The following is a 12,480-nucleotide window of genomic DNA, read 5'->3' as shown; positions in this document are numbered from 1 at the left end:
AAGCACAGACAAAGTTTCACAACCAGTGGCTCTCAAACACTTGTATTTGTATAAGGGTCCATTTTGATCACAACTATCAAAAATAACTTTGAGAATCTCTGATCTATACAGCTTGTAAGATTATTTATTTTTCTCCAGTTTCAGTTGATCTACTGATTAACGTGAGTCTAATTTCAAACAGAAGATTCTTGTTAAAGGAGAATTCCATACTAGAAGGCTTTCTTACCTTTATTTGTAGTTGTTACGTCCCCACCAAAGAGGTCCAGGTGTTATTTTGTGCAAAAGTGCATTATTGACTATTTCTCCTATAAGCCCTCAATGGGGGTTGGGTTTTTGTGCTAATTCGCTTATTTCCATCGAAATAAGTAGTAAAGTGTGCCACTTGGGATACTATTTACATTATGAAGAGAGGATATATACAAACGATTCAATGCAATTCAATTCAATTCATTGAGGGCTTATGGTAGGGGAAATATAGCCAATATTGCGCTTTTGTACAAAATGACACCTGGACCTCTTTGGTGGGGACGTAACAACTACAAATAAAGGTAAGAAAGCCTTCTAGCATGGGATTCTCCTTCAACAAATCCACCATGAAGGTAACGTACGTGAGGCAGCGTTGGATGAAGTCCAGGAAGGAAGCGTCGCTGGTCTTCACTACGGTGGGCAGCTCTCTGGAGCCGGGCTTACGTTTCTTCCCTTTGCTGTTGGTGATGTTTCTGGGGTTGCCCTTGGAGTCTGCAGGCAGGTTATAAACACAGGGTTCACTTAGCACTACTGGTACAAAATTATTGAATACATGTGAGTAGTCTGATTAACCTCTGATATGTAAAGCACCACAAAAGTTCTCACCAAAGAACAACTTTCTTCTAGATGCCGTCTCAACGAAATCGTCTGGAGGTAATCCAAGAACCTGCAAATTGAAGAAACACAGTTCCCCTTAATACTGTGAGTCAGCCAGATACTGTCTGGGACAAGGTTTTAATGGGCTTTATGCACACTGATTAACTCTTCCTATACTTCTGGGCCGCTTCCCTACTTCCTTAAAGATTATATTAATTAAGGCTCTGTTGTGGTTTTCAAACATTTTAATTTCAATGACCCCCTATAACTCTGAGGGTGTACAAATGGAACCAAGTGGCTCAGGGGTAGAGAGGCTGAACGGTAACCGCATGGTTGCCAGTTCGAACCCTGTGGGCTCCCCCAGAGTTAGTGTCGATCAAGTGTCCCTGAGCAAGACTCTGAACGCCTAATTGCTCCTGATGTGCTGGTTGGTGCCTTGCATGGTTTCCACAGCCATCGGTGTATGAATGAATGTGTGTGTGAATGGGTGAATGTAATGACACAATCTATGTAAGCGCCTTGGATAAAGGCGCCATTATCCCATTCTGAACGGGCACCCATTTTAGTGTTGGCATCATGTCATGCATTAGCTATTGAAAAATAGCAGATCTACAAGCTCATATCGCGCCACCGAGTGGCGCGATACAAGCTTGTAGGTCTGCTATTTTTGAAAAATCGAAGAGCGACTGATTTAAAAAAAAATCTGATCTCAGGTCAGAATGGGTTCATCAGACCAGTGTGTGTGTCCGGCGGAAACCTCGTATGAATCTGATCTCAGGTCAGAATGGGCTATATAAATGCACCATTTACCTCCATGATGCAGGCGATCTGCTCCACCTCGCTCTCCCCAGGGAACAGGGGGTATCCGGTGTACAGCTCGGCCAGGATGCAGCCCAGGCTCCACATGTCGATGGCCATGCTGTAGGGCTGACCCAGGATCACCTCCGGGGAGCGGTAGAACCGGCTCTGGATGTACGTGTACACTGAGAGGGGGAGAAAAGGAAGGAAAACGGATTATTTTTACACTATTGTCACGATAAAATACATATCTGCATAGGAATAAAAACATTATTATTATTTTTATTATTACAATTGCTGTCGGGAAGAAATCTCCATGTTCTAACTTTGTGTGGGTTTTGTTCCGTACATTAATGCCATACTTGATCGTACTACAGCGTCACACAAAATAATTAAAAGTCGCAGATCTACAATATTTGGTTGCTCTGATGCGGATGCCATTCCTTGCAGTTCTTGACACTACATTGACTGTAGTTGAGTATATTATGTTCTGTAAATCTGGCTGCTACAGTATGGTGCAAACCGTGCATCTTTCACTACTGAACTCATACTTTTCCCTGCTCTCTGTCAATGGTCATTAATCCCACACATTCGTTCCCTTATTTATTTTTGTGTGTGTGTGTGTGTGTGTGTGTGTGTGTGTGTGTGCGTATATGTGTCTCTTAGTACTGTATGTATGTAGTGTTAAGTTGACTTTTTCTGTCATTTTGATGTCTTGTACTGTTGTGTTACAATTTACAATCCAGAGCGACTTACAATAAGCAAGAACAAAAAGCATGGGAATACATCACATAAAAGCATTTATCATGAAACATGCGTAAGCTAAGAAAGTAACAGTGGAATATCTATATTATGAGACTATACATATAAACTATATATATACTACTATGCTATACATATGTACTATGGCGTGCTATGACTATATACAATGTGTTGTGTCTTGTATTTCACTGTATTTCACTTGTAGGCCTATTTGAAAAATCCAAATAAAATGTGAAAAAAGTAGCATATCTATAAGATTGAAACACGGTCATAATTTCGAATTTGAATCCTGAAAAAGCAAATGTATAATTTATTTGAAGCAAACTCACCCCTTTGCTGTTCATAACAGCTGGAACCAAAGTCCACCACTTTGATGTTGCCCCCCGGTCCTCTCTGGGACAAGAGGATGTTCTCCTGTTCACAAACATTATTCACCACAGCATTTATTTATTTATTCTTTAACCTGCTTCTTCACAGTTTGGTTTATTCAAGATGTCAGGGTATACAGTACTATGCACACACAGGATTTATTTATATACTCCAGCAGGGGGTGCCGTTGTACCATACAGTCACAGCGTTGTAGGGGTAATGTTGGTCCAAACACAGCTGACAGTACAGTGACTCCCCTAATGGGGGCGCTATAGCTCTAGCAGTTAGCATAATCAGATTTGTTCTATTGTACGTTCCATAATGTTAACAACTTTCAGTCTACCTGGCAACCCTATATTTTGAGTAAGTAATTATAGGCGCACGTTGTCAAAAATGTGCAAAATATTTCATAAACAGTGACAATAACAGATCTGCAATGCTTCTGCGTCTGCAACGCGTTGTTTGTGAGCTTGTAGAAAGCCTATTTTCAGGTCCAGGCACAAACGGCTCCATTTCCCTCACCGCTAAACCCCTTATCCCTAAACTTCTTTGCCTTTTTTTTCTTTTTTTTACTATTTTGAAAAACATTTTTGAATAGTTCAACTAGCCAATCTACATTTGACACGTTGTGAGCTTGTAGACTGGCCATTTTAACTATTCAAAAATGTTTAGCAAAATAGTAAAAAAAAAAAAAGGCAAAGAAGTTTAGGGATAAGGGGTTTAGCGGTGACGATCTTGTCTACTAACCCATTCTGAACGGGCACCCATTTTGGTGTCAGCATCATGTTATGCTTTAGCTATTTAAAAATAGCAGATCTACAAGCTCATATCGCGATACGAGCTTGTAGGTCTGCTATTTTTGAAAAATCTAAAAAAACGACTGACATTTTTAGAATCTGATCTCAGGTCAGAATGGGTTGATCAGACCAGTGTGTGTCCAGTGGAAACCTCGTTATGAATCTGATCTCAGGTCAGAATGGGCTAATGCAGCCAGCATTAATTGCAGGTTTGAGTCCCGATCCTGACAAACTTTGCTGTATGTCACTTCCCGTCCCTCTCTCCTCGTCTCCACGTACTGAGATGAGATTACATTTATTGTCAATGTACAGTACAAGTACAGCACAGCGAAAAGTACTCCATCAATAAAGGCAAAAAGCCCAAAATTAATCTTAACCCTTTTTGCGCTTGAGCTTGTAGGTCTGCTATTTTTGAAAAATCGTGAAAATGTGGCGCAAATCTTTATATATATTCTTTCAGAGTGAACGTTTTTAACTCTTTTATCTTTGCTTCTGGGGGGGTCCCTGGAACAACATATTTTTCGATGGGGGTCGGCGGCCAATTACATATATTTCTGGGGGACCTTGACATGAAAATGTTTGAGAACCACTGACATATAATTATAGAAACATGGGTTTTTCAGAAAACTGTCGGAATTTAGAAGGCATTTGTAGAATCGGTTTCAGGTCTAAATGAAAAATGCCTACCGGCTTGAGGTCACAGTGAATGATCTTCTCGCGGTGCAGCATCTGAAGACACTTCAGCAGAGCGTGGGCGAAGCGTCGGATCAGAGGCAGACTGAAGCCCTGGAAGTTGTTCTTCTTGATCAGCTCGTACAGGTTCACCCTGTCAACAACAACACAACGTCAACAACAACACAACGCCAACAACAACACAACGTCAACAACAACACAACGTCAACAACAACACAACGTCAACAACAACACAACGCCAACAACAACACAACGTCAACAACAACACAACATCAACAACACAACGTCAACAACAACACAACGTCAACAACAACACAACGCCAACAACAACACAACATCAACAACACAACGTCAACAACAACACAACGTCAACAACACAACGTCAACAACAACACAACGTCAACAACACCACAACATTAACAACAACACAACGTCAACAACAACACAACGTCAACAACAACACAACGTCAACAACAACACAACGCCAACAACAACACAACGTCAACAACACAACGTCAACAACAACACAACGTCAACAACAACACAACGTCAACAACAACACAACGCCAACAACAACACAACGTCAACAACACAACGTCAACAACAACACAACGTCAACAACACAACGTCAACAACAACACAACGTCAACAACACCACAACATCAACAACAACACAACGTCAACAACAACACAACGTCAACAACACAACGTCAACAACACCACAACGTCAACAACAACACAACGTCAACAACAACACAACTTCAACAACAACACAACGTCAACAACACCACAACGTCAACAACACCACAACGTCAACAATAACACAACGTCAACACCACAACGTCAACAACACCACAACGTCAACAACAACACAACGTCAACAACAACACAATGTCAACAACAACACAACGTCAACAACAACACAACGTCAACAACAACACAACGTCAACAACACAACGTCAACAACACCACAAAGTCAACAACAACACAACGTCAACAACACCACGTCAACAACAACACAACGTCAACAACAACACAACGTCAACAACAACACAACGTCAACACAACATCAACAACAACACAACGTCAACAACACAACGTCAACAACACCACAACGTCAACAACAACACAACGTCAACAACACCACAACGTCAACAACAACACGATATTTTGGACCACACAACTAATTACTTTTTGAAAAAGTCTATGAGGAAAATGAACAGGGAATTATTTTTCCGGGTCTCTCTCGAGGGTGGCGGGACTATATATAAATAAATACATCTATATAAAAAGATGTATTCATGTGTTTATTCCTCCTCCTGGAATAAACTAGACTGAATAAAAATACATGCTAAGCCTAAATGTGATGTTAGCCTACGGTTGCGGCTGACACATACTAAATTAAAATAGTTTGGCGCGGGAACCGTAAACTCGGAACTGTTAAACTCATACGGTGGAAAAACAATCCGCGTGCCTACGTGATTTCTCCGGGGACAGATAGAGGGGACGGACGGACGTGCATGCCCTCCTGCTATTTCCTGCTACTTGGTAATAGGCATAATCTTCTTTGGGCTCCGGTGTAAGGGGAGCCTTCACAGTCACTATGATGAAGCAAGCAGGGTAAAGAGATAGGGCTATAATCAAGGCATTAACTAAGGGATTCAGTGACGGTAACACAAGACAAGGTGCTGCTCGGTCCCAAATCGCCCTCTAGAAAGGTCACGGGAAGCCGTCTGTCTGCCACACAACACAAGACTATCTTCTGTTCCCCGCTAGATATGGAGGCATGAAAGCAATCCAAGGATAAGCTTCATTTCCCACTATGTGGTACCGGTCTCATCCCATACTCCAGGGGTTCAATCCAAGCTTATCCTGTATTTCCCACTATGTGTAGTGGTATACCAGTCTCATCCCATACTCCAGGGGTTCTCATTTCCCATATATGTGGTACCGGTCTCATCCCATACTCCAGGGGTTCTCATTTCCCACTATGTGGTACCGGTCTCATCCCATACTCCAGGGGTTCAATCCAAGCTTATCCTGTATTTCCCACTATGTGTAGTGGTATACCAGTCTCATCCCATACTCCAGGGGTTCTCATTTCCCATATATGTGGTACCGGTCTCATCCCATACTCCAGGGGTTCTCATTTCCCACTATGTGGTACCGGTTCTCATCCCATACTCCAGGGGTTCTCAACCTGGCGTCGCCATTTGGTCACCTCAGGGGGTCGCCAATTTTTTTTGGGGGTTATTTTTATTAATTTATTTTACCCTAGGGGACACGGGGAGAACATGTGAGGGTACCTACCCTAGGGGACACGGGGAGAACATGCAAACTCCACACAGAAAGGCCCTTTCGCCAACCCCGCCTCTGGTATGGGCCCCGATGACGCAGAGGAGGGAACACGCCCCCAGTGCCCACAGCGTCCCCAGCGGGAATCTAACCCAGGACCTTATATCTGTGAGGCGACAACACTACCGACTGTGCCACCCTTGTCCTATGGGTCCTGTGTCCCTTTAAGTACAACTCTTCATTACTTTACACCTATACTCCACTACATATTAACTTTAATTATTTAGTACTAGTTACTTTGTGTTTTAGATATCTTTTCAACGACAGCGTGTGTGTGTGTGCTCTCATACCCGAGGAGCTCGAAGGTGATGCAGAGGTGGTTGCGGAAGTAGAAGTAATCCTTCATGTGGATCACGTTGTGAAGGTTGTCCTTGTCTTTCCTCTTCACCGCGTCCAGGATCTTCAGCTCCACCAGAGCCTGGTGATGGAACCTGCAGGCGGAGATCATTAAAAAACCCATTCTGACCTGAGATCAGATTCTAAAAATGTCTATTACATCCTGACAGTTTCATTATTAACCCATTCTGACCTGAGATCAGATTCTAAAAGTGTCTTCGATTTTTCAAAAATAGCAGACCTACAAGCTCGTATCGCGCCACTCGGTGGCGCGATACGAGCTTGTAGATCTGCTATTTTTAAATAGCTAAAGCACGACACGATGCTAACACCAAAATGGGTTCCCGTTCAGAATGGGTTAAAAACCCATGCATTTAGACCATATGAGGACGATTCTACAAAATGTCTTCTAAATCCTGACAGTTTCTGAAAAACAGTGGTTCTCAAACATGTTCATGTCAAGGAGGACCTCCAGAAATATGTTTGGCCAGCCGACCCCCATCTGAAAATATGTTGTTCCAGGGAGGGACATCCCCAGAAGCAAAGATTTGAGTTAAAAACGTTCGCTCTTAAAATAATATATATTCAAAGATTTGGCCACATTTTCACGACTTTTCAAAAATAGCATGACCTATACAAGCTCGTAGCGCGGCACTCGGTTCCGCGCTAGGAATAGGTCTGCTATTTTTGAAAAATCGTCTCTAGTTTGTCAACCTGTGGATATTTAGCAAAGGAGAAAAAAATGATATACACACGCACGCACACACACACGCACACACCAACATGTGGTATTTTCTTCGCGACCAGTGCCGACCACCATGTTACGCTGTCGTCATGTAAACATGTCCCAATCTAAATTGTTATTTAATGGTGATGCTTCTCTGACAGGAAAGATTACACTGACACGTTCATGCTAAAAATACGCTGTATATGCCAGCTGGGAGTGATGAGACATATCGCTCCCAGGATGTGTGAATATCTCAAGACTCGATTGATATGATATATGATATATCTCATATCAATCGAGTCTTGAGATTTTCACACTGAACGCCCCCCCCCCCCCCCCCCCCCCCCCCCCTGGATTCCTAGAGAATCAAGGCGGAAGGAGGAGGTTGGGGTGGAGGAGGATGGCGATTTTGAAGAATAGTGAAAATAGCTGGTCTACAAGTGAAAGGAAAGGTACCATGTTTACCCAGGGTAACTGGACTAAGCTCAAGAACTTGTTTACAGCCAGGCCCTGCTCATAGAACATTTCATGGTAGGGGTTCAATGCCTTGCTCAAGGGCACTTCAGCGGTGGTAATTTTAACGTGCCGGTCCGGGGATACAAACTATAGCGACCTTCACGATATCAAGACCGCTCCGCAAACCGTTCGGCCACCGCTGCCCCAAACAACTTGGTTGAGAGATCGCAGGTGTATTTATACTGTGGTGATTGGCTGGGTGATAATGAAAGGCAGGTGAGTTTGATGAGGAGGGAGGAGTTGTTGATAATGGGGGAGGAGTGGTTAAGGTCAAGCGGAAGGGGAGGTCTCTTCTCCCGAAACTGCGTTGTATAAATACAACTTCCCACACAAAGTGAGGGGTGCCCATTCTGTCTAAAAAGTACATCTCACTCATTGGGCTAAAAACGGCCATAGCCCACTTGGCCAAAATGTGCTGGCCTATCATCACATTTGTGATGACGGCTATATGGCCGTTTTTAGCCCAAGGAGTTTCTTTTATGCAAAACTAATGCTTGGAATGGATTCAGCATCATGAAAACCCCCTAGTTTGACATGTCACAATATGGTACTTAAAGGACCTATAACATAAAATTCAACTTTTTCAATTTCTTTTGTGTTTTTGGGGCTCCCATGTGTGTTTTCTATCCCCACAAATAACCAATTTTGAACAATCAGGCCTTCATATCATATCAGGTGTTTTAATGGAAATTGCTCTCAGGAACAGCTCGACTGATTTTAGCCTCATCGTGATGTCACCAATGTCACCCTACTTTGTATAATTCCTCCTCTTCTTCAGTCACCATTGTTGATTTTCCAAGCTGGCATGGCATGGAAACAAGCCTGGTTTTATATAGCATCAGTATTATAATGACTCAAATATTAAATAATCTGCATATCAGCACCCCCACCACCTCAGGACATTGTGGTACTGCAGCTAAAACTGCTTTCAAAGTCCAGAAAGAAATGACAAGGCCTGGTTATATCAGAGTGGTGATTGAGGCTCAAACCATTAGAAATAACTTTGAGGGACATAGACAATATGATATTAAATATTAAAAGCAGTTTTAAAATGCATGTTATTTGCGCTTTAAAGCAAAAGGAAATCTAGAACATATTTGCCTTATAATAGATGTCTATGGTGGCCACACTGTACAGGCCATTTTCAACACTTTTTGCAATTAGTTTGAGGTTGATCCTGTGTTTTCCATTAGATTTGTGTTATTGTATAAAAACGGAATCAGTCAGAAGATGTTTTTATATTGACCACATGGTCTTACGTCTTATAAAGTGCTCTAAACAAACATTAAAAAAGTCCACAGACTTGGCTGCCACATGACGTATAATCTTCAAAAGCCTTAAGAGATAATCGATACCGTCATAAAACGCCCAGAGGGAAGAGGACAGTTAAGCCCGACACCCTGAGGTGCCGACTGTCTGTCCTATCCATCTAAATCAGGATCTCGCCGATCTGGCAGGAACGAGGAAAAACGATCACACGCGACTGATGCGAGGCATGTGTGAAAAGCCCTGGGTGAGCTCACAGTAGCTCCACAAACCACTAGTGGCGGTCTTAAGTCATCCTGGACAGGAACCCCTTGTGGTGTTTCAAGCATTATGTTATACTTTAAATGTTATACTTTAGCAGATCTACAAGCTCATAGCGCGGCACCGAGTGCCGCTCTACGAGCTTGTAGATCTTAAAGATCGTGAAAATGTGTCGCAAATCTGTGAATAGAATATTCTTTCAGAGCGAACGTTTTTTAACTCAAATCGTTGCTTCTATGGGGGTCCCTGGAACTACATATTTTCAGATGGGGGGGGGTCTATGGGGGTCCCTGGAACTACATATTTTCAGATGGGGGGGGGGGTCTATGGGGGTCCCTGGAACTACATATTTTCAGATGGGGGGGGGGGTCTATGGGGGTCCCTGGAACTACATATTTTCAGATGGGGGGGGGTCTATGGGGGTCCCTGGAACTACATGTTTTCAGATGGGGGGGGGGGGTCTATGGGGGTCCCTGGAACTACATGTTTTCAGATGGGGGGGGGTCTATGGGGGTCCCTGGAACTACATGTTTTCAGATGGGGGGGGGTCTGCGGCCAAATATAGATACTTCTGGGGCATCCTTGACATGAAAAAGGTTGAGCACCACTGATACAGAAACATGAGGTTTTTCATAAAACCTCAGTCCAAAATGGGTTAAGTGACCGTCAACACGTAACAGTCACTCTCTAGCCCATTCTGACCTGAGATCAGATTCATACGAGGTTTCCACTGGACACACACTGGTCTGATTAACCCATTCTGACCTGAGATCAGATTAAAAAAAATGTCAGTCGCTCTTCGATTTTTCAAAAATAGCAGACCTACAAGCTCGTATCGCGCCACTCGGTGGCGCGATATGAGCTTGTAGATCTGCTATTTTTCAATAGCTAAAGCATAACATGATGCCGACACCAAAATGGGTGCCCGTTCAGAATGGGCTAGAGTGGTGGCTTTTTTAATTTCTTGGACTCTGCATTATAGGCTTATAGGTGGCAGACCTATCCCCTAATCCCCCCCACCCCCCCACCCCATTTTCCCTCACTGTATATTGTATCTTTTCCCTTTTTTGCTTCCCATATGATGAACTTAGCTACATAGAAATGTCTATTTGTATGTCTCTAAATGTTTGTATGTCTTTAAATGTTTTGATGAATTGAACAATGTGGACCCTGTTGTAAACAAGTGTAATGCTTAATTGGGTCGTCCACTCACAGTTGACAGTCTTTGTATTGAGTTTGTGCTTAAAATGTACTGTAAATTCTACAAACTGTTAATAAATATTTCAATCAATCAAAAAAAGACAGACAGACAGACAGACCCCTCATTTGATATTTTTATACCCCAACCCACGCCATTATTAAAATAACTCTGAGAGTGTATAAATAAATGGAACCAAAAGGAAGGGTTCCATTTGTACTCCCTCTGAGTTACAGACCAATAAAGGGTCTATTTGCTTTGGTAAATATCAATTATTTGCCTTCAAGCATCGGCACCCCAGATAGGACCCATATTGTGAGCTTGTAGATCTGCATTTTGTTTTTGTGAAAGTGAATGTGGTTCATAAAAATGTAACCAATGAAAAGTATTAACCCCAGCATTCTGCTCTACTTTAGTGGTTGAAAAATAGCAGATCTACAAGCTCGTAGCGTGGCACTCGGTGCCGCTATTTTTGAAGAATCGTGAAAATGTGGCGCAAATCTTTGAAAATATATTCTTAACGTGTTTTACTCAAATCGCTGCTTCCGGGGGCATCCCTGAAACTACATATTTTCAGATGGGGGTCCGCGGCCAAATACAGATAATTCTGGGGGTCCTTGACATGAAATATTGAGCACCACTGATATAGAAACATAGGTATTTCATTTTTTTCCTTTTTTCGATGTCAGGTCAAAATGGGTTAACACGAGATTGTGACTTGTCTAAAATAATAACTATATTGGATTCTATTTTGGACATATACAAGGTTTCCACCGACAGTAAGTAAGTAGCCTTGCCGAGCCATGAGGCCCATAGGGCAGGAGCCTATCTCCTGTTTCTGTAGCCATGAGGCCCATAGGGGCAGGAGCCTATCTCCTGTTTCTGTAGCCATGAGGCCCATAGGAGCAGGAGCCTATCTCCTGTTTCTGTAGCCATGAGGCCCATAGGGCAGGAGCCTATCTCCTGTTTCTGTAGCCATGAGGCCCATAGGAGCAGGAGCCTATCTCCTGTTTCTGTAGCCATGAGGCCCATAGGGCAGGAGCCTATCTCCTGTTTCTGTAGCCATGAGGCCCATAGGGCAGGAGCCTATCTCCTGTTTCTGTAGCGTGAGGCAGCTTGATGTACAAGTACACCCCCTGGACATGACGCTAGTATGTCGCAGGGACTTACACCCCCAATCCAACCCTTTGATGCTGAGTGTCAAGCAGGGAGGCATTGGGTCCCATTGTTTACAGTCTTTGGTATGACCCGGCCGGGGATTGAACCCCAACCTCCCAGTCTCAGGGCGGACACGCCGGACACTCTAACCACAAGGCCACTGAGCTGGCAGACAGACGCAATACAAATCCCCCTGCAGGCTTACAACCACGTACCAACCCCGCCAATAAAGCCTCTTCATAGCAGGCCATTTTGACGGATAAACACAGCTGAAGGCAATAGCATTGATTTCGGGTGCGACATTTGCGGTGCCACTGTGACAGCTCCTGTGTATACAGTATAGGGCAGCTAGGCTACTGTATACAGCCGAGCTTACTTCATCCAGGCAAACAGAAAGAAGA

At 43.2% G+C, this 12,480-nt stretch overlaps 1 protein-coding gene across 3 annotated transcripts in view; it reads right to left on the bottom strand.

Annotated features, from left to right (window-relative positions):
- Positions 1–12,480, bottom strand: part of dyrk4 (dual-specificity tyrosine-(Y)-phosphorylation regulated kinase 4) — a 413,072-nt gene that overhangs the window by 391,464 nt on the left and 9,128 nt on the right. For all 3 annotated transcript variants that reach the window (XM_083763037.1, XM_083763036.1, XM_083763035.1), the window contains 6 exons: positions 6,908–7,048; positions 4,257–4,395; positions 2,733–2,817; positions 1,654–1,826; positions 853–913; positions 609–738 (listed from right to left, as the gene is read on the bottom strand). In XM_083763037.1, coding sequence (XP_083619163.1) covers positions 609–738; positions 853–913; positions 1,654–1,826; positions 2,733–2,817; positions 4,257–4,395; positions 6,908–7,048 — 729 coding nt within the window. The remainder of the gene's footprint in view (positions 1–608; positions 739–852; positions 914–1,653; positions 1,827–2,732; positions 2,818–4,256; positions 4,396–6,907; positions 7,049–12,480) is intronic.

The sequence above is a fragment of the Protomyctophum parallelum genome, assembly GCF_964188405.1.
Source record: "Protomyctophum parallelum genome assembly, chromosome: 4".
NCBI lineage: Eukaryota > Metazoa > Chordata > Actinopteri > Myctophiformes > Myctophidae > Protomyctophum > Protomyctophum parallelum.
The sequence above is the reverse complement of the archived record's forward strand: the minus strand, read 5'-3'. Positions and strand labels throughout refer to the sequence as shown.